This window comes from Salvelinus alpinus, chromosome 32, assembly GCF_045679555.1.
Source record: "Salvelinus alpinus chromosome 32, SLU_Salpinus.1, whole genome shotgun sequence".
Lineage (NCBI taxonomy): Eukaryota > Metazoa > Chordata > Actinopteri > Salmoniformes > Salmonidae > Salvelinus > Salvelinus alpinus.
In genome coordinates, this window is record NC_092117.1 from 27,244,390 (window position 1) to 27,267,956 (window position 23,567).

The window sequence follows — 23,567 nt, forward strand, 5'->3', positions numbered from 1 at the left end:
AAATGCGTACACAAAAGCTGACTTCATTAGATGTATTTTCAAAGACACAACTAAGTATTTCAGACTTCAAATAAGTAGGTGCACCTTGCTCCACTGACACTAGCTATTGTGAAAGACCAAATAAGTTTTAATTAAAACAATTATAATTAATGATTAATTTAGAGGCCCTAGTAAATATTAATAAGGATAGGGGAGAAAAAGTCTAGACTATTTTCACAAGTGTAATTTAGCTAACAAATATGTTATAATATTATAATTCACATAAAAATTGAAGTATCAATTTAGTTAAACATATTTTTCAAAAAGTGATTAGCTCAATTGATAGCGACAGAGTCACATATGACCAAGCAAAGTCCATTTTTGCTTTGCTTTGGTATTTGGTATTGGACATTTGATTAGGATCCCCATTCGTTGTTGCAAAAGCAGCAGCTACTCTTCCTGGGGTCCACAAAAAACAAAAAACATGACACATAATACAGAATGACATAATACAGAACATCATTAGACAAGAACAGCTTTGACTCCTCGACTTTAGAAGGTCGTAGCTCAGCCTCAGAATGCCATCATAGAGACAAACCAGATATTTTTACATTTCATTGTTTAAATGTAACCTTTATTTAACTAGGCAAGTCAGTTAAGAACAAATTATTATTTACAATGATGGCCCATGTGCATCAGAACCCCACTTTTCTCATAAAACTTACAGCTTGTTTTCCCATTCAAAATCTTAAACTAAAAAAGGGTAGGCTTTTTGCACTTTTTTTAACAAGGGGTATGGTATACCGCCTCAGTTTGAGCCCTGGTTTTAAGGTACTGGTTCACTGTAGTTCACTGACAGTCTAGTTGACTGACTTATTGCACTTATTGCACATTTCAAATATACAGCAGGGGAAAAAACTGTTTGAGCCAGAGAGGTTACACTCTGTGTTGTAATGTGTTGCAACAATTGTCCCTTGGCCTGCCTAACAACGGAGTGTTATTTTCCCCACACAAGAGGTCAGAGGGATGATGTCACAACAGACCTAGACCACCAGACCTGCTGCCCAGCAGACCTAGTCACAGACTGGCCACTAAGCCAGGATATAAGAAGCCAGGTCCCAGATCTGTTTGTGCTGTCTTGTGACAATGACCATACTAGTTGGCAAACCAGCATTTGAGTTGACAAGACAGCACAAACTGATATGGGACCAGGCTAGTACAATAGTGCCAGGTTGGCTAGACAGATGACCACATAGTCAAATGTAGTTGAGAAAGAGATAAATGCATTCCAGCAGGTCAAGATGAGTTGGCATGTTTTGTTTATCTTTATTGCGTGTGCTAGTCAGTGCCACTTTATGGCATGTCTTACAGGGGGAGTTACCTGTTTTTTTGCTTATCTAGATTAGCATCAAACAGTTCTAGAATGTTCTCTGATATATCAGTCAACATCACATCGGAACGTGCTAGGGTAGGAGTGCTGATCTAGAATCAGTTTAGCCTTTTAGGTCAGGGGTATTCAACAGGGGGTCTGCAAAAATGTTTATACGGTATTTTTATGAATATTGCTAGCACCAACAGAATAAATTAAATTTGAATAACAAACAGTACCTACTGTTGAAAATATGATAATATATGTTTTTCTAGTGAGCAAATTTCTAATATTGAGGAAATTACACTCACTGGAGTATCTGAGTATTCAATTAAAATGGTCAAAAAGTTACAAAAATAGCTTCTTAGCAAAGAGCAATTTTTCAAGGAAGAATTTTGCTAGGACTGTCTGGGAGTGATCTGAGTAGAGAGGGGAAAACGGAAAATTAGCTGTTAATGGCAGAGAGGTTTGGAACTCTCTTTCGTACTGGTCTATTAATGAATGTACTGCATGGTGACGACACATGGAAGGCCAAAACTCCATGCCACCAAAACAGGCTGACATATCAGGTGGTCTTTTCAAACAGCTCAACACTAAAAGGCCATTATCATCATTTTCACAATTTCACAGTATTATTCCAACCTCATAGTGTGGAAATATATGCTGTATAAAACACAGGAAAAACACATCTTGGCCTTTAAACAGTTTAACAGCAGCTCTTATGCCTTGCTAACTGGTTATATGCGGCATGTGTATAACTACACGTCTAGTATGTGAACATGGCATTAGTGGAAATGTTTTGGAGTTACCTTTCTAGCTAATAGGCTATGTTAGAGTTTACACTTTCTCTTTAAATTATAACATGGGGAGGTCAAAATAATGAAAAACGATCTACCAAATCTATTCATTTTAAAATGTTGATTACTTCTCCTTGCCATTATCATTCATATGATAAGACAAGGCGTGCACGCCGGTTTGCCTGCCCTGTCATAGGTTACAAAGATACACATATCAGAGAATGTTGACTCGAGTGGGAATATCCAATGTTTTAAATTAAACTGTCAATCTTTCATAGGAAACCTATTGAAATCCTAGAAGTATAGATAATAGAATATGAATTCCCATTCAAGTTGGCATTCGGTAAAGCTTTCAAATGATATCAAACTCATCCGAATGATATCAAACCCAACCAAATGATATCAAACCCAACCGAATGATATCAAACCCAACCAAATGATATCAAACCCAACCGAATGATATCAAACCCAACCAAATTATATCAAACCCAACCGAATGATATCAAACCCAACCAAATTATATCAAACCCAACCGAATGATATCAAACCCAACCAAATTATATCAAACCCAACCGAATGATATCAAACCCAACCAAATTATATCAAACCCAACAGTCTCATTGCTTGGTGGGGTATGCAAAATGGGGCAACTTTGAGCACCTCTATCTTCTGGATGTTTTGGCATTCAGATTCAAAAAGTCACTTTCTGACCACTGGGCAAACATGTAAGGAAGATTTTGTTCAAATCAAAAGAGGTGCATTCAGAAAGTGATTGAATTCATATAGTTTATACCTTATCTATTGTACACTACACCTGTTAACGGATCCAGTGATTGAGCAAGTGAACGTGGTTAAAAACCAATCAGAAAATATCAGGTTAAAATCAAACCAAGAGTGTAAATTGTATGTACAACATATAATTTGGGGTGTGCTTATATTTTTGCAATTACTCACATTTTTTACATATCCCAACACCCCCTGAGACACCTGCAGGTGGGGTTACAGCCAGAGTTAAGTGCTTTGCCCTGGGATTCAAACGAGCAACCTTTTGGTTACTGGCTCAATGCTCTAACCTCGAGGATACCTGCAGACAATATATGATGTGTGGTGTTCTGTGTCCATCCCACTTGAGCAATAGAGAGTTTATTATCCAAACATTCTGTATACTGTACTTTATAGGATATTCAAGCCTATCTTGAAGGCCTTATTCTGACAGTTCGTACTGACCAGTCAAAAGTTATGTTTACTTAACGAAATTAGAGAATGCATGCTTCTGCCTACGAAGAGTTGTAAGATTGGATGGCTCATGGCAGTTTTGAACACTTGTCATGTTCCAACGGGTAAAATATGGCACATGATTATAATTGTGGGTTTGATCATTTTAAGGATCCCATTTTGGCAAAATATTTGGTTAAAGTTGAACCAGCAGGGAAAATCCATGTATGACGGTTGTGCTCTGTGCAATACAGAACCATATACTATGTATTTACAACTCTTCAGTAGTGATATGAGATATTTATCTACAGTGTAGCTGTACCAAGTAAACTGTATAAAGTTGATTGAGTCATACCATGAGTCAACCAACCTGATTGGCGGAGGTAGCCTCATGGTTTACCGGCTTCAACATCCCGTATGCTACCAAGCACCGTTGTGCACTAGAGCAAGGCTCTTTGCTCCAGCAGCCCTTAATTGTGTGTTAAGTGTCAGATTGGGTACTGTTACAGCAACAAATACAGGATTTCCATCCAAATGGACCAACAAAGCAAGTTTTCTAGCATTGCAATGACAGTCTTAAAGGCTTTAACAGGAAGCTTAAAATATGGTGTTCTTGATCCTTCCAATTAATTGGAATTTGAAAATAGTTGGTCAAAGTTCAACCAGGTGGGAAACTCCATGTATGACTGGTGGTGCTCTACTCGTGCAAAAAGGAAAATATATATTATTGCATCCATATACTTTTATTTCTGTTATTTTCAAGCAATGAAATAAGATTTTTATCTGTAGTGCACTGCAGTCTAAGCTGTATATGGTTGGTTGACTCATTGGAGTATTGAGGCCATGTTTCAACAGGTAAAATATGGGCGTTATTATGGTGTGTTTGCTTGATCCTGAACATGTGTTGACATTTGAGTCATTTCATTCATAATATCCCTATTATATAAACATGAGTCTAGGCTATAGGATTACCAATGTTATTACAGCAAATAGGCTATTGAGGATTCAAGTTATTCAAGTGATTCATGAGAGTCGAATATATATATTTTTGAATATGTGAGATTCTATTCATAGTTATTATGTAATCATTATTCTATAAACATGACATGAGGCTAACGTTACAGCTTGACTAACATTATGGCAGCAATAGGCTACCTCTAACACTCTGTTGCTTCAAGGGATTAACAGGAAGCTTAAAATATGGTGTTCTTGATTCTTCCAATTAATTGGAATTTGAAAATACTTGGTCAAAGTTCAACCAGGTGGGAAACTCCATGTATGACTGGTGGTGCTCTACTCGTGCCAAAAGGGGATTCAGAAGAGTCAATTGAAAAGTTTCCATTTCGAATAATGACAATATGGAATATATACTCATAATATCCTCATACTAGATCATACTTAGATCAGGTATTCCGAAACTGGGGTACGCGCAATGCCGTCGGGGGTAGGCCAAATAAAAATGTGAAAACATTTTTTTTTATATACTTATTTTTTTCTTCACATTTTCAAACAGTCCATTTATATTTTCCAACAGGGCTATACATTTGGGTGAGGTTTTTTTCTCACCTGCGAAGCCTCGTTTCACTGCCAAAATGTAAATTAAACCGCCGATATAAACCAGTGCTATAACAACACAATGTCAAATACAGGAAGCCTAGACAAATAATTAATATCCAATCACATTAACCATTACTCTCTCGCGGGAATTCCACTAACGGTCCGTATGTAGCCAAACGTAGCTGCTGCTCATGTTGGTATCTGTACTGATGGCGCAAAAGCCATGACAGGGAGACATAGTGGAGTGGTAACGCGCGTGCAAGCAGTTGCGCCAGATACCACTTGGGTACACTGCAGCATCCACGAGAGGCTCTTGCTGCCAAGGGAATGCCTGACAGCTTGAAATACGTTCTGGACAATACAGTGAAAATGGTTAACTTTGTTAAAGCAAGGCCCCTGAACTGTCCTGTATTTTCTGCACTATGCAATGATATGGGCAGCGACCATTTAACACTTTTACAACATGCAATGGTTATCAAGGGGTAAACTATTGACACATGTTTTTAAATTGAGAGACAAGCTTAAAGTTTTCTTTACTGACCATAATTTTCACTTGTCTGACCGCTTCTCACATGACTGGCCTACCTGGGTGATGCTTTTTCTCGCCTGAATGATCTGAATCTAGGATTACAGGGACTCTCCGCAACTACATTCAATTTGCGGGACAAAATTGAGGCTATGTTTAAGAAGTTGGAGCTCTTCTCTGTCTGCATTAACAAGGACAACACACAGGTCTTTCCATCATTGTATGATTTTTTGTGTGCAAATGAACCCAAGCTTACCCACAATGTCAAATGTAATATAGTGAAGCACCTGAGTGAGTTGGCTGCGCAATTACGCAGGTACTTTCCCGAAACGGATGACACATACAACTGGATTCGTTATCCCTTTCATGCCCTGCCTCCAGTCCACTTACCGAAATCTGAACAAGAGAGCCTCATCGAAATTGCAACAAGCGGTTCTGTGAAAATGTAATTTAATCAGATGCCACTGTCAGATTTCTGGATTGGGCTGCGCTCAGAGTATCATGCCTTGGCAAATCACGCTGTTAAGACACTGATGCCCTTTGCAACCACATACCTATGTGAGAGTGGATTCTCAGCCCTCACTAGCATGAAAACTAAATACAGGCACAGACTGTGTGTGGAAAATGATTTAAGACTGAGACTCTCTCCAATATAACCCAACATTGCAGAGTTATGTTTATCCTTTCAAGCACACCCTTCTCATTAACCTGTGGTGAGTTATTCACAATTTTCAATGAACAAATAAGGTTTTATATATAGTTCTCATTTACAACTGCGACCTGGCCAAGATAAAGCAAAGCAGTGTGACAAAAACAACAACAACACAGTTACAAATAAACAAATGTACAGTCAATAACAAAATAGAAAAATCTATGTACAGTGTGTGCAAATGTAGAAGAGTAGGGAGGTAAGGCAATAAATAGGCCATAGAGGCGAAATAATTACAATTTAACATCAACACTGGAGTGATAGATGTGCAGATGATGATGTGCAAGTAGAGATACTGGAGTGCAAAAGAGCAAGAAGATAAATAACAATATGGGGATGAGGTAGTTGGGTGTGCTATTTACAGATTGGCTGTGTACAGGTACAGTGATCGGTAAGCTGTTCTGACAGCTGATGCTTAAAGTTAGAGAGGGAGATAATAGTCTCCAGCTTCAGAGATTTTTGCAATTCGTTCCAGTCATTGGCAGCAGAGAACTGGAAGGAAAGGCGACCAAAGAAAGTGTTGGCTTTGGAGATGAGTGTAAGATGGTTAAATAAATAGCAAAATTATTGATTATTATTATATTATTATGTGTGCCCTGGTCCTATAAGAGCTTTTTGTCACTTCCCACGAGCCGGGTTGTGACAAAAACTCACACTCATTCTTATGTTTAATAAATGTATTGTATAGTGTGTACGTGGCAGGCTTACAATGATGGCAAAAAAACAACATTTGAGAGTGCGCTGACCCTGGTGCTAGAGGGGGTACGCAGCTGGAGGTTGAATGTTTGAAGGGGTACGGGACAATAAAAAGTTTGGGAACCACTGTTAGATCATACTAATAGTTACAAGTAATGGGCTTCAAGCTAGGAATGAATAATCTTGTACACCATGTAGCCACACCCCCTCCCCCTGTTCCTCTAGGACTCAACTGATTCAAGGAATTCAGGAGAGTCAACAGAAAAGGTTCCATGTTGAATATGTATGATATTGTATATATTCATAGTTATCATACTCATATCATATTACCTGCAATATTATATTAGTAGGCCCATGCTCATTAGGCTTGTCATGTTCCAACAGGTGAAATATGGCACGTTTTATGGTGTGTTTGCCTAACACCCGAGCCTTGCTGCCTGATCGTGTGTTGAAACATTAAAAGGAAAATGCGCCACACTGTTGTTCCTGCTACAAGGGGATTTTATTGATACAACGTTTCGACCTTAGGTAATGGATGCCTGATGGAGACCTAAGGGTTGAAACATTGTATCAATAAAAGGGCCTGGGAGCATGAACAGCAGTGTGCGGCATTTTCATTTCGATTTTTCATGAGTTCACCTATAACTCCAGCACCTTGAAAATGTACCTGGATGTGCACATGTTCTTCAGCTTCTGAAACATGAGTCCTCTCATTCATAATGTCCTTGTTATATAAATATGAGTCTGGTCTACAGGATGAGTCATATTTTCATTATGCAAAAGCATACCTTTATTTATTCAGCTTATTCAGGAGAGTCAAAGGAAAGGGTTCCATTTTTTATAATTAGTATGTCGAATATGTACAGTGGGATCCAAAATTATTGGCTCCCTTGATAAATATGAGCAAAAAAGACTGTATAAAATAAATAATACAAATACTGAGCTACATTGTATGCTAATTTTTTAAATCAATTATATTATCTTAATGCCATTGCTCAGAGAAAGAGATTTTGTTGAGCAAGTAATATTAATAAAAATGAAAAAGATAGGTTTCAAAATTATTGGCACTCTGTTTTCAATAGTTTTCAATACCTCACTTTGCGAGGATATAGGCACTGAGCCTTGTTCTGAAAGGTTTTATGAGATTGGAGAACACATTGGGAGGGATCTTTTCTTCCATACCTACTGCAAATTCTGGTGGTGGATCTTTGATGTTATGAGGCTATTTTGCTTCCACTCGTCTTGGGGCCCTTGTTAAGGTCAAGGGCATCATGAACTTTACCAAGTACCAAGACATTTTAGGCAAAAAACTGGTTGCCTCTGCGAGGAGGCTGAAACATGGATCTTCCAGCAAGACAGTAACCCCAAGCAACATTAAAATGTGCAAATAAATTGTTAATTGACCACAAAATCAACCTTATGCAATGGCCATTTCAGTCTCCGGACTTGATGCCCATTGAAAACCTGTAGTTTGAATTGAAGAGGGCAGACAAAGGATATCAGGGATCTGGAAAGATTCTGTATGGAGAAATGGCCTAAGGGACAGATCAAAATGTACTAGGGGGGAGGGGCTGGTCCAAGTCAAGGTGTCATCAACAAAAAAATGTGCCCCCCTCGCCAATATTACAATTATTTTCACGACCCTGCAAAATATATTGAACACCCTCCCCCTCACAGAATGAACTCAAAATAATGTTTACGACCAAAAATAACAATAACTGTCACGACCCTGCGTTTATAAACGTGGATATCAACTTTGCCTCTTCAGCACACTTTTGTGGCACAGTTGATGCTACGCAGGGTTACGGGCCAGAAGGTTGAGGGATCGCTGACCACCACAGAGGAGCTCTCCCTACCTGTTTCATTACACTACGATCAGAGCCGGCTGCAGACAATGATCAGCTAGGAAAACATTTCAACATTTTGATGCCATATTTATAATTATATAAAATATACAGTATGCAACTAATTTTCAACCAACAGGTGTCTGTGCCAATGCACCACACAACCAATAAACAAACCATACCGACTTCGGGCACTTCAATATCATGGTTTGCATTTTCAACACCACAATAAATAGACTATGTCAATCTGGACAAACAGAAAATACATCCCTCCCTACCTTGTAGGCTTACCCAGTATAGAAGGCTTGGCTTGACAATCTCTGATTGTCATTCAACTTTTTGATGTTTTGTAACAGATACCATTCATAATTTGGCCGATGCACAGTTTGGATTGATTGATTGATTTTATTTGTCAGTTCAAAAAATACATATATACACAAATATTTTTAAAAGATACCGGGATTGCACAATAAAGTCGGGAACTTATTTCCATTGTGGTCCCTGTTTTTACATAAATACCATTACATAGATACAGACACAATGAGGGATGTCGGCCAAATGAGCCACATTAACGTGTCCTTAAAAACAGCAATAACAAATTACAAAAACACTATTCCTTGTGTTTCGATATGTAGCATATGCATAACTTTATAGTCTGTTTTTCATTTGTTTTTGTCTACTTTCCTAAAATAATAATTTTCCACCTCACGGTTCAGCTGTCAGAGATTTAAGCACTACATGTACCAGGGCATTGCATGCATAGGCCTATAGGCTATGATATTCATATTTTTATAAATATATACTGTGTATACAGCCTATATAAAGGAAGAGAAGCATAGGCCTAACCCCAGAGAGATAGAGAGAAATAGAGACATGTGGTGGCATGCTACGGCACTGGCATGCATTTCTTTATGTCAGATGGCTACTGCGTCTGCTATATAGATATAGACGTACAGAAGGAGGCTAATTTGTACATTTTCTCTCAGAATATTTTGTATAAAGATAAGCATTATATTGTTAGATTATAGGAGTAACTCTGGTAGGCCTAAAACAGACTTCCTCACCTCAAGTTCAACTGTCGGAGTCAGTTGGAGCGCCGGTGTGTACTGCCTTCACATCATGCCTTTATATCATAGGCAGGCATACAGTAATTAAAGCTTAATAATAGCCACAAACGTTCACAAACGTGTCTAAACTTCATTAGGGTAATATCAAAGTAAGTCAAGCCATTGTTTATAGAGAAAATACGAGCAGAAGAGCATATGTAAACCAGGGAAAAAACGCACTACCCTCCCCTGTGCCCCCCCCAAAAAACACACAACCCTCCCCAAAGCAAAAAAAATGGTTTGACAACCCTCCCCTATTTTGGACCACCCCTCCCCCAATAATGTATATCTGTCCCTAAGATCCCTCCCAATGTGTTCTCCAATCTCATAAAACATTTTAGAAAAAAGTTCAGTGCTGTTATCATAGCAAGGTTAGGTATTAAAAGGTACTGAAAACAGGTGCCAATAATGTTGACCCCTATCTGCCAATGATTTCAGACCCCACTGTATATGAGTTTATATTAATCGTTTTTATACTCATTTCATTACACATAATGAGTAACATTGTAACAGAAAATACCCATCACCCTTTGGCCTCGCTCTTTTGATTCAAGTGATTCAGGAGTGTCAAAAGGACAAGTTCTACCTTGAATAATGAACATTTGGAATATGTATATGAGATTATATTAATAGTTATTACTTTCTGCAATATTATATTAAGTAGGCCTAGCCTATATTTCTAGTGATGTGATTAATCATAATGTTGGAATGTATCGTTCAACTCCCATCACCCCACATCCTCTCCATGAACAACAAAATGCAATTTTCTTTATTGTAATGACCAATTTATGGAAAGGCTACTGCTGAGCACTGACTTTGGAAAGGTGGTGTCTGTCTATCTAACTAGACTACGCCTATCAAACAAACAGCTATCCGACCATGTTGACACAAGTTGCGTAATTTGTGATCACATAAATTAACATGAGCGCGACTGTAAAGATAGAAACAAATAGAAAAGGGGGGGTGGGGGGTGTTATCTGGATGTCTTTCAACATTTCACTGCCATGGGTTGTAAAATAAACATCAGATACGAAGGCAACCAATGAAACGATTAGGGTAGAAGTGGCATCAAATGCCCCTCGACCAATTGCAGTCTTTAAAACGAGGTCTGAAGATGAAACTCAGCAGCAGGTTAGGTAAGCAGAGTCATCACTACGAGTAGAGCTGACAACGCGTTCAATTGTCAACTTTCGCACGAAGAAGCCATCTCCGCGTTGTGCCCCTTTTGGTACATTTTAACGATTATCTTCATTCTACGCAGTAAGTTATGTATTTTATGCCAGTTGATAGCAAATGATGTGTTCGTTTTAGAGTAGCCTATGCTATCCTAGCATTGCAACCAGTGATGCTTGCCCACCAGGAAATCGAGCACGCACTTTCATCTAGCTGCTAGCACGCACTTTCACAGTGTGAAGTGCGTGCTCGATTTCCTGGTGGGATGGACCATGATGCCGGTGTTTGTCATGTAAACTGAATAGCTATCTGTCCTCTTTTAAGTATAGATCTCGTCTCTCAACACTGGGCACGTTACAGAATTCTACAGCAAAAATGACAGAGACGACAAACCCCAACAAGCAACAAAACGGAGATGCCGTGATGCCAGAAACGTCGACGAGGGATGATGTTTTTGATGATAGTTACAAAGCAAAAGAGGGCCCTAAACCACCGATGAGACTGGTGTGGAGAAACATCATACTAATGTTTTTATTACATGTTGGAGCGCTTTATGGACTGATGCTCGTGCCCTCCGCGTCGGCCCTGACTCTGGCTTGGAGTAAGTATCAACATTTACTTAATGTGCCATTTTATTCAAATGTTCTTGTTGCGCTTGTATCGGTTTCTACGCCCTTTTCCTCGTTCAAGTTGTTGGTCTACGCAGCATGGTTTATCTGGTCGACCAACGAGAAGAGAATGTGCTGAGCCAGGTGATGCATTTGTGAAGTAGGCGTTTGGTGGTGTTACACCGACATGTTGCTACTTGCCCGCCCTCCTATAAGAATAGTGTTGAATGTTTGTAAATCTATTTCGGGGCACACCTACTCAATATTTTCCCCATGGAAATAACAAACATGGTCATAAGGGCCTATTTGGTGACTTCTCTCGTATCATATAATGTGTAGCCTAACAGTTTACGGACCATCTATCTTCAATTAAACAAACTGCTCATAGGCTAGGCCTACTGTGGTGCAGATGGAGAGAGACTTTTGGAATGTGTGGCCTGAGGCACGTCTGTTCTAAATATATTTCTGTATTAGAAAATAGCTGCACCCATCTTTATTTGCTTGTTTAGACATAGGAAAACACGTGCAGGGGTTTTAATTCTGTTTTTGTGAGAATAGTTGGAATAGATAGAACTCATGACTTGGATTATACTGTAATGAATACTGAACAACCAAAACTGTGTTTCCACTGTTGTCTCTCTCGCTCTAGCTCTCATATGCTGAACTGCATATTATTCCATTGGGCAAGACAAAGAACAATCGGCATTCCAATAGACATTCCATTGTGAGGCTACATGGCACCACAACAGAATGTCTCTTCTTTGCTGCCTGGACCAGTTGGAGGTCCCAGGTTCTCACATCCTAAGCAGCCTTGTGTGGCTGCACATAGAAACGCATTCAGCAGTTTTACAACAACAACCCTGAGAGTAGACATGCATGCATACGTACTGCCATTGCCAGTTCCCAACAGAAATAACTCTATAATGACAGAAACTAGGCAGGGATGGGGAACAGGCATGGGACATGATATCCCTTGTAACTACTAGGAGTCAAATGTCTCTGTGTGTTTCACATGATTCTGTGTATGTGTGTGTGTGTGAGCCAGACATGGGTGTCTGTATATCTAGCCTAAGCTCTCTCTTTCTTTCCCCTAGCTGCTTTGTGCTTCTTGCTCAGTGCCCTGGGTATAACTGCGGGGGCCCACCGCCTCTGGAGTCACAAGTCCTACAAGGCCTCCACCCCTCTCCGAGTCTTTCTGGCCCTCGCTAACTCCATGGCCTTTCAGGTAAACAAAGGAAAACTTTTTGAATTGAACCCCAGAGAGGACGCAGTATAGGACCCCTACAGGGACAAAAACAGACACAAGCATACACACACATCATAAACTTGAAGGCTAAACTTGTGCGATCAACCAACATGGCTCTTCCAAAACACCAAGGCTCTTTCTCGAGTGGAGCTTCAATTAAAAGGCCTTTATTGTGTTGGCGTATCTGTGAGGGAAAGTTAGAAACGGCAGGACAGTGAGCTAGCAGAGGCTACCGCCAAGTGCCAATGATTTAGCGGCTTTAGCCAGCCTTCATCAAAAACATCAACACAAGAATACTTATCCAAATTTCGTACAAAATCCCTGTGTGAAATAGACCCAATTTTATTCTAGAAATCTCCAAAATTAGATGTATGAAGTGACCATCACGTGGCCCAATGACGACCTTACAAACTGATGACTTGATTTAAAGAAGTGACCAATGCAATCAGGTTAAAAAAGGTCTACGCTAGTCCCCACCAATAACAACAACTTAATTAATGAGTGACCCACTGTGCAATATGCTGGTATATAAAGTATGATTGAGTGTTAACAAATTTCTGTATAATCTGCGTTGTTGTGCTGACTGACTGATGCTGCCCGGTTAATCTGATGGTCACCTCTTAATACACATTGTGTATTGAACTGTTATTCTCTACTATATGTTTTCTAGGTGTATAAATGCATAGTATACTGTGCATTTATACTCAAGTATACTGTGTTTAAAGCCTCTCTCTGGTGTTGTGCCCATACCTATTAATATTAGTGTGTTCTGACATCTCAATTGCTTGTAGAATTACAGCACAGAGATGGAGATAAATACATGGTTTATATCTATGGTACAAAGAACAGAAATGGGACAGCACTCCAGTAAATATACTTAAATGTAAATTTTTATTGCCGAACGTTTCGTGTATGAGCCCTTCAACTTGCATGACAATCAATGTTAATGGTTATCTCTATAGTAGAAACACCAGAACTGTGGATCTAGGGCCAAACAGTATATATCAAGCATCTCAGAGTAAGAGTGGTGATCAGGTTCTCCCTCCTACTCTGAGACGCTTGATACACATGGCCCCAGATTCCTGTGTTGCTTTTATGTTGGATATAAGTGGCTCCTAAACAACCACATCACCATTATTTCTTCCAGAACGACATCTACGAGTGGGCGAGGGACCACCGGGTTCACCACAAGTACTCTGAGACAGACGCCGACCCCCACAATGCAGTGCGGGGCTTTTTCTTCGCTCACATTGGCTGGCTGCTCGTACGCAAGCACCCCGACGTCATCGAGAAGGGCAAGAAGCTGGAGCTGACGGACCTGAAGGCAGATAATGTCGTTATGTTCCAGAAAAAGTAAGATGACAGTCTTCCAGTCTATGCCCTGTACCGTCCTAGTTCCATGCCTTTCATCTTATATGCCACTTAGCAGACTCGTGTGTCAAAAGTTGCTCATGGTAGTGAAAACATTTTTGGATGGGTGGCCCCAGCGGGAATCGATCTTGCAATCATGGTATTGCAAGCCCCATGCTTTACCAACTGAGCCACACAGGATGGTATATTGTCTGTTGGTATATTGTCGGTTTGTATAATCTCCTGTAAAGAGTTTATTTATGACGCAATGCACATTTCTGTGAAGACAGATAAAACGTTATCTTAATACCTAAAGATATTGCTTTAGAGAGATTGCTGCTCCTCAAACGTGATCTTTTGATAAAGCTTGACCTAACAAAGACCATCTCCTTCAACGTTGTTATTTTATCACCTGTTAGCTTTATCAGAAGATAACATTTGGGAGCAGCAAAAAGATCCATGTATTGGATCTTGTTCTTGGATGTGCGTAAAACCCTCTCCTTTCATAAGAACAGTTATACCCTCAGGCCACCAATTATGAACAGTGTTTGTTTGTTTTGAGGAACTGGATTCTTGTTCTACTTTAAAAACATCTACATACAGTAGCTTGTTGTACTTTCAGTTGGAAGTATTTTTTTTAAAGGCCCACTGCAGCTGTTTTTATCTCTCTTTCTGGGTAACAATGAAGTACCTTGCTGTAATAGTTTTCCATTAAAACTGACAAATAGCTTTATAACAAACTATTTCTCAGCAAGAATTTTGCTAGGACTGTCTGGGAGTGGTCTAAGTGGGAGGGGAAAACTTAAAACTAGCTGTTATTGGTAAAGCTGTTCGGAACTGTCTATTAACCAATTTACCGGTCTATTATTGGTCTATTAACCAAGATGAAACTCCCTCCCATGTAAACAGGCTGATAAGAAGTTCCTGTGTAGATTATATTTTCAACCAGCAACTATCAGGAAATAACACTGATCAAAATTGTTTACACTTTTACAGTGTTAGTTTCATCAGCTGTTGTACAATGTGATATAAAACACAGTAAAAACAGATTTTTTTTTACTGAACTGGGCCCTTTTAAAGGCCTTTGGCAGTACCCTTGCTTTGAATCATGCAGTGTTATAGCTAGAAGCCTATTTGCATTCTGGAAAAGTTGTACCAAACCTCCATTGGCTGTGGCACGGCACAGAATGTACCACAGAGGGGCAATTTAACACTCATTGAACACTTGAAAGACCTCTGTATAAAATCCACCATAGAAATCGGTGGTTACAGAATGAATGTCACATCAAGATTCGGACTGCATGTGACTAGTGATCAGATGAGTTTTGCATTTCCCCCTCTCTACCATATCTTGTCACTACAAGATAATCAAGCAACCCAAAACCGGTTTGTTCCACATTATTGTACGTGTATATGTTCTGTGAGACCAGTTACTCGTCAACGTTTAGATGTATTTGAAGTCATTGTCTATGCATGACAATATCTAAGGTAAACCAAACTCTTGAGTGCTCCACACAAATGTCTCATTGTTAGGACCAGGTGCTTTCCTGACCATGTGACCAGACAAGAGAAACCTATGCCGTAGTTGGCTATACTTCTGTGTATGTTGCATGAGAGTAGCCCCAGTAGCTTGACTGTGCTCTGCACTGCTGCTCTCTGAACCAGTTTCCCCATTCTAGTCACGACCACAGAAAGTGGTAGTCTGGGTCGCGGTGTCCGTGACGGCGCTGGTGGCTGATCTTTTGATAAGAGCTGTCATCTCTGCCAGGACCTCGATCAGGCCATACCCACACAAAGTACAGTGACTGGCTGGCCATTGGTCAACATGCAGCGGGTACTCTTGGACGCAGTCCCAAACTAGTCTCACCACAGCTCTTGTAGAAAAGGGTGATTTAACATATGGTGGTAGACACAATCAACTGATCAGAAGATTTTGTCCAAACATGTTTTTTATGTGTACTGAGAAGTAGGTGTGACGTACCTCTGTTTATGAATCTAGGTGCTTGGGGTGGTGTTGACTTTTCAGCGTTAGTAACTATGTTTAGATTCAAACAATGTCTCTTTTCTCAGTATATCTCTAACGTCTCATCTCTGCCCTCTAGGTACTACAAGCTGTCTGTGGTCCTGCTGTGTTTCCTGGTGCCCATGTGGGTGCCCTGGTTCCTGTGGGATGAGTCCCTGTGGGTGGGCTACTTCATCCCATGCCTCATGAGGTACGCTCTGGTGCTGAATGCTACCTGGCTGGTCAACTCTGCCGCTCACATGTGGGGCAACCGACCCTACGACCGCAACATCAACCCCAGTGAGAACCGTTTCGTGGCCTTCAGCGCCATTGGTAAGGATCATCTTTCTCTTTAAAGGGAGTGAGGGGAGATCCACCCCAGAGTTGGAATTGATCCCATTTCAATTCCAATTCTCTTCAATGAGGACAATTTGGAATTGGAATTTGGTTTACTTTGTGAATTTAAATAGAATTGACCCCAACCCTGCCACTCTCTCCTTTCTTATTTTTGAGTAGTGTTATTGATAGGGATAGGCTTGAGATAGACAAGTGTGCTGGGAACGGGATTCAATCCCAATCTAACAGATCATTTTGCTTATTTTTAACCTAGTCTTTAATACAAATAACTTATTTCAAGATATTTTACAGTACAATTAAGGTAAAATATCTTGAAATAAGATAAATCACTTGCATTAATCCTTTTTTTAGGTTATAATAAGTAACATGATCTGTTAATTTAGCTTGGTAAGAAACCCCCTCACACAATTTTATGTGAATTATCACTCAATATAAACATTTAGGCTTGCTTAGATTGAACTGTTTGCACAGGGGGCAGTGGCTTGTATTTTGCAACCAACCCCGGGCACTATAAAGTATTCTTTATAGCATAAGAAAGGCTCGGACCGTAGAGATGTATGTATAATAAATTAATGCAGGTTTCACAATTGGCAAATCTGAAATGGCACCCTATTCCCTATATAGTGCACTACTTTTGGGTGGAGCAATACTTTTGGCCAGAGCCTTGCACTCTATAAGGAGTATAGACACAGCCAATGACCATTTAAATAATTTTGGTGACCCCACTGCAGTACACACCCAACTCTGAATACCACTGTTCTACTGTAACCTCTTGTCTGTAGGAGCTGCCTGTTTGTCAGCTGTGAAAATCATGCTTTAGTTGAATTGCTTAAAACAAGTGGGAATTGTAATTGACTATCAACCAAGATTAAACTAATATAGCTCAGATACTTACAACTCTGGATTCAGAGGGCTGCTGTAGTTGGTGCATGTTTTGGAGTCATCTAATGCTGGTTCTTCAAGTTGGAGACTATAATTAACTTAGTTGAATCATGTGTTTGAGTACTAGGCTAGAACGAAAGCTTCCACGCAGCCTCCCACCAAGACTGAAGTTACCCAACCCTGTTGTGGAACTTCTCAGTCTCCAAGTGCTTTAGTTTACATATCACCTGTACTCTTATCAAATCATGTTTTCAAGCCTATTGGGGGGAAAAGTAACTTTCATAGATGCACAACTATAGCACATCGGCCTGTTGGTCTTTTTAAAATTTTTATGGAAAAAAATGTCCTGTCCTCTTGTGTCCTTCCTTCCAGGTGAGGGTTTCCACAACTACCACCACACCTTTCCCTTCGACTACGCCACCAGTGAGTTCGGCGTGAAGTTGAACATCACCACCGCCTTCATAGACCTCATGTACTTCCTGGGCCTGGCCAAGGACTGCAAGAGGGTGTCCCGCGACCTCATCTCGGCCCGCGCCCAGAGAACCGGTGACGGCAGCCACAAGACTGGCTGAGTAATGTTGTCTCAACCGCCTCAAACTGTTACGGACTTGATAAGACCAGATATGTTAAAACAGGCCAAACCAACGAAAGATGGAAAGAATGTATAGCTGTAGTAAATTGCAGCGATGATGATGGAGTTAGTAGTGCTGCACATAGTAGTGATCGGACCATGGTTCATTGATGTTTCATTTCTGTATTATTAGTTAAAAACCTATTCCTGAGTTCCTCAGACTAATATTGGCTTTAAAACGGTCCTAGACCTTTCAGTAAATTGTGTATTTTTTTATGTTGTGTTTTTTAAATGAATGCTGTGTGAGGTGACTATTAGCCAAAGCGAGCTTATAGGGTGGCAAGGCTGGGCATATTGGCACAGACACTCGAAGAGTCTTGATTAGAGAGTCTTGTTATCTGTGGAATAGCCTGAAGTGTGTGTGTGTGTGTGTGGCGGAGCTAGATGGTGTAATGTGTGAAACATTACACCAACCAAACTACCTGCCTGTGCCATCTGTGCACCAACAATGAAGATGGAAGAACATTAACCTCTAATTTATTCATGTGCTATTATTAATTAACACTCTGTGGCACTTTTGAAATTGTTAAGTGAAAAAAAATAAGGAGTTTGGGGTTTCTTGACATTAAGGCGAAGCAGGCAAGTTTTGTTTTGATCATGTTTCGTTCAATTCGGACAAAAAATAATCTCTTCGATATGTCAGGATCGATCTCTCAATCAGTCGCGCTTTGCTGACGTTCATTTCATAAGAGTGGAGTAGTCTTAAGTCCTGAGAGAAGTCCAGCTTTTGTCAAGTTCAAAATTCAAGTTTATTGATATTTTATTTGTTTTATTTTATCAAGGCACCCAACTTTAGTCTTATTTTACCGTAAGCTGCTGTTGAAACAGCCCTATCTACTTCATAGTCAACGTACTGTTTTAGCTGTCATTATATACCAGACCCTGTTCCATATAGGCTGGCATAGAAGTTAACTTATGCTGCGGCATTACACATGAAAGCACCAGTGGTCTCCTCCTGTCCAAGTTGCTCTTAAAAGGAGTCTTTCCTCCTTGTAGAAGAGGATGAAGGAAGTTCTCCAAGTTTCAAATGGCACCATATTCCCTATATAGTGCACTACTTTTGACCAGGGCCCAATGTGGGCTCTGGTCATAGGTAGTGCACTATATAGGGAATAGGGTGTCATTTGGGACGTACATAAGGTCTCGGGGTCATTTGTGTATAATACGATTTATACCTCTGGTGTGGGTGAAGGTGCCTGTGACTTCAGTTGGTGTTTTTTCCCATCCTGCTTCACGGAGACACCTCTGCAATGAAATGTAGTGAAATGACATACTGATCAGTCTTTATTATACAAAGAAATACTTGTTTGTATTTATTTTTTACTCTTACTGCAGTTGAAATACGAATATGGGACTTCTGTCTCCCTTCTCCAATAGGACAATGTGAAAGAAAGAGGCTTTGAGAGCATTTGCGTACGTGTCGTCTCTTGATATCTTGAAGAAAAATATTTTGTCAGGACTCGCCCAAGATGCCTTATGGAAGTAATGTTATGTACTTTGCTTGTAGACATGGACATGTCTAGAAATAAATGGATGCAACATAGGGGAGGGAAAGAAAGCGCCAACAATTGATGTCCAACCAAATGAACACTCTAGGAGTGATCGTGAAAACTATAGGAATTCCACTTTCTAGGAATGAGAGATTTGCTTTGGTACCGGAGTTGTTATTTAATGACTGTCTTAAAAAAATATTTATACTTGAAAGAATATCCCAAGATGCAAAAGTATGTGTATGTATGAGAGAATATCCCAAGATGTACAGTATGTGTGTTATCTATGAGAGAAGGCTAGAGTAACGGATGGCCCTTATTTAAATTGGAAGTAAAAGGAAAGACCATATGATTTGCATCTAGGGATATTCTTTAAAGTATCAGAAGATTCTGATGAGGAATTGGGAATCAATTTTTGCATAATATTTCAACGAATGTTTTGGCTCTGAAGAAACAAGATTCCAGATTAGTTATGAACTCATCAAATTGTAATAATATTTGTCGCACTTTGGTCTACTTTTTTCAGTGCAATTATTTTGTACAGTGTTAACGTCTTGAAGTCTGAATGCCTTAAAAAACTGCCGCATTTTTTTTCAAGGAATGTTTTACCCACTGTATGTACCGTAAATAAACCACATTTTCTACATGTTGTAAAGTATGTTCTGCTGTCAGTTTTGTTGTAATTCTGTAATCTCTCCGTTGCTAATTGAATAAAAGACATGACGTTGTCTTAGCATTTACTGGTCCCGTCCCAGCTGCATTGTCTCAGTAATTGTTCTGCAAAGTGCCCACCATAGATCTTTAAAAAAAAAATGCAATGGGAAGTGTTGCGCAACAAATACGAGCGTTTCTTATTTGTACAATTCCGGTTAGTCCCTCCCACTTCGGCACATTTGGTTCCTAGTGAATACACCCCTGGTGAAGGTGTGCTGTGTATGCAGCATAATACTGCGTTATTCTCACCACTGCCTAAAGTGATTATAAATTAAACTCCAGCTATCGTAGAAGGACATTCTCTTGACTGGCCTTGTCCCCAGGCGATGGGTGGATGCTGTTTGACTATTCTGTGACCTATTCTCACAATCTCTCTTCCCCTTACTGAATCGTGGTATTTTAGACTAGAATTTAAACTTTACACTATCAACATGCAACACCAAGTACAGAAAAATACATAACACTTGTACAGCTCCTTTGAATGTGGTATTTACCTATCACATGACTTATTCAAACCTTAACCTGACCGCAGGCCTCTGAAACTAAAGGTTTGTTGTATTTAGTCGGTGTGCTTGCTGACAGACAACATGCATTCCAGTCGGCCTAAGTGTTTTTCATAACGACTTGAAGTTCTTGTTTGCTGACAGATGTCATCACTTCCTTAAACAGTCTTTTCAAGATTGTGTGTTGGTCCCCTGGGCTCCCTAGACTGTCATTCAGGTTGAATGCAATTTGCTCTTTCACTCACTCTCCCTCTCCAGCTAACCAGCTCTCCCTCTCACACACATCCTCTGTCTCTCTCAGATCGCTCTCTCCACCCCTCTCTCTCTCTGAACATGATGTGCTTGCTTCCTGTTTCTTCACGTTCCTCAGCCACCAGCTGATCAGTTCCATCTTGTGCTGGACGTGCATGACTCACTCACCTATTAAAGCTATCTCACAACGTCAGGCCGTGGGCGCCTGCTATGCATGTTGTCCTCTCTCCGGCCAACTGAGTAGCAACAAGACACTGCTTCACCATTTAATCTGATCTGTTTTATCTGATCGCTGTCTTCTGTGTGTGCCAGAGTCTTGGTTTATCTATGGTATTGTTCTTCAGCCTCTGCTAAATGGGTTCATTTTGGTGCATTGACTGATCGTGAGTTGAATGAACCGTTCTGATAAAGCATGGACGCAGACGGCTAAAATACCGGTTTCAGTTTGGCAGTCGGCCAACTTCTCTTCAAAAACGAACATATCTGCACCCTCTACTGGAGAATATATTAGTTTCAAGCTGATTAGAACCACCACTGAAAATGTTCTCTCTTCTCAGATCTAAATAAGTCCAACTAAATAGACAGGCTAATTATTTTAGCCTGGTTACCAGTCTGTTCAGCTAACATTCCACTCCTTGTACTATTCCTGAATGGCCAGTTTGTGCCTGGACAGTGAAGAGTTAGCCTATGCAAACATGGTCAGAGTTGAAACTGTCTGACTCTAGTCCAGACCTGGGTTCAAATACTATTTGAAATCTTTCAAATACTTTGAGCGTTTGCTTTAGTCTGCCTGGAGTGCCAGGGATTGTACTTTTGAGACTGCTATTGGTTTCATTGCAACAGGCAAGCTCAATCAAGTACAGCTAAAGTATTTGAAATAGTGTTTGATCCCAGGTCTGCTTCAGTCCAGTTGCAGTGGGTGTCCCTACCACAGCACCACGGCCTGTCTGTGAGCTTGCCTCCTTGCCCAATGGTCTGCTGTCAGACTCAGCCCAGCTCCCAGTGACATCACCCCTTTCTCCATTGGCTGCCTGGTGTCAGACCATCCTCTGCTCTGTGTGTAACACTTGTGTGGTCATCAGGCTGACAGTTTTAGCCTTGCACTGTCAAACTCTGATCTGCTTTGCTGGACAATACTAGGTCTAGGTCTAGAATATTAGCCTAGAAAATAGGATGGCAAACTTTTTATTTTACGTATTTTTTTATAAAACCACAGCAAAGCTTCTGAGGAATTTCTAAGTCAGGTTCTTTATTTTTCTCTTATCTATCCTGATGCCTAGTCACTTTAACCTGCCTTCATGTACATGTCTACCTCAAATACTTCGTACCTCTGCACATTGATCTGGTACTGGTACTCCCTGTATATAGCTCGATTCTTGTGTGTTTTATTTGATTCCAATTGTGTTACTATTTTATTTACATTTTTAAACTGCATTGTTGGGAAGGGTTCGTAAGCAAGCATATCCCAGTAAGGTTTACACCAGTTGTATTTGGTGCATGTGACAAATAAAAGTTGATTTGATTTTCCATTTAGTCACTCAAGTGTAGGTTATATAAATAGATTATTATGAGTGGACTATACTGAAGTGATTTGTTGGACCATTTGATGGGTGTGATGTGTTGGACTGCTCATCACACATTGGGAAGCTATTGGGGCGTGATAATGAGGTCGTGGTCACAAATAAAATCAACCACTTTAGAGGGGTTTTTTTGTCCTCAAAAAGTGCATTCAAATGGAATGTAGGCATAAGTTTAACAATTTCACAAAATGCTTATTTTCTTAAAACAAATGAGGCTACCTTAGTTTAGATCAGGAGTCTCCAACAGGTAGATCACGAGCTGCCAGTAGCTCGCAGCCCACCTATGAGTAGCTCGCCAATCAATTCAGAAATGAATAATAAACATCAAGATCCTGGCTACTATCCAATCAAAGCCACATTGACATTATCCCACCCCTGAAAAGCTAAACGGAACACAATATCTGCCAATTAATTTCAAGCAATATTGCTCCGGTATATGTCTGTTTGGTGCACGTGTTTGTCTAGCGCTCTTTATGTAGCCAGTTTGCGATGCTAATGATAACCGTCTTGTGGGTAGACTTTATCCATAATCAACTAAAGGGAAAGTTCACCCATTTTTACATGGGGCCTGATTTTCACTCTTTCTGTGCTTGTAGTTGATCCTTCAAACTATTTACCCTGATCCACGCTATAAAGCATGTGTGTAACACAAACAAACCCTGGCTGAAATTAATCCTAAATTTACGTGCGTAGCGGGTCAACGATCCAGGACCAGAGTAACAGGTATCGTGACACGGCAGCTTGAGTTGCGTGGAGGGGCCTATAGGATGTTATAAAATGCTCTAAAACACTCCAAATGAACTCATATTGCATCAGAATCCCAATCTGAAGGATGCCTCTGAAGTCTTAAAAAATATTCCACTGTGCCATAAATCCATGTTTGACTGATACTGTTTACACCAACAACACAACGGTTCAAATATGGATTTATGGGACAGTGGACATTTCTAACACACTTTAGACACATTTTCACAATACATT

The 23,567-nt window shown here is 40.1% G+C and overlaps 1 protein-coding gene across 4 annotated transcripts; it reads left to right on the top strand.

Annotated features, from left to right (window-relative positions):
- The first annotated feature begins 10,890 nt into the window (after positions 1 to 10,890).
- scdb (stearoyl-CoA desaturase b) lies at positions 10,891 to 20,277 on the top strand. 4 transcript variants are annotated; one of them, XM_071380262.1, is made up of 6 exons: positions 10,891 to 11,026; positions 11,296 to 11,572; positions 12,674 to 12,804; positions 13,973 to 14,178; positions 16,278 to 16,510; positions 17,789 to 20,277. In XM_071380262.1, exons 2-6 carry the CDS (start codon positions 11,347 to 11,349, stop codon positions 17,986 to 17,988), a joined length of 996 nt encoding a protein of 331 aa, XP_071236363.1. In that variant the 5' UTR covers positions 10,891 to 11,026; positions 11,296 to 11,346; the 3' UTR covers positions 17,989 to 20,277. The 4 variants fall into 4 exon arrangements, with proteins under 4 accessions (XP_071236363.1, XP_071236361.1, XP_071236364.1 ...); XM_071380260.1 differs by having other exon boundaries at positions 10,893 to 11,058; XM_071380263.1 differs by having other exon boundaries at positions 10,897 to 11,026; positions 11,301 to 11,572.
- Positions 20,278 to 23,567: the final 3,290 nt, after the last annotated feature.

Bases quoted from the DNA above. Each gene is read 5' to 3' on its own strand.
- scdb (XM_071380262.1), top strand. From the start codon at position 11,347: ATGACAGAGACGACAAACCCCAACAAGCAACAAAACGGAGATGCCGTG. The intron at 11,573-12,673 runs GTAAGTATCAAC...TCTTTCCCCTAG, and splicing joins GGCCCTGACTCTGGCTTGGA to CTGCTTTGTGCTTCTTGCTC. The intron at 16,511-17,788 runs GTAAGGATCATC...CCTTCCTTCCAG, and splicing joins CGTGGCCTTCAGCGCCATTG to GTGAGGGTTTCCACAACTAC.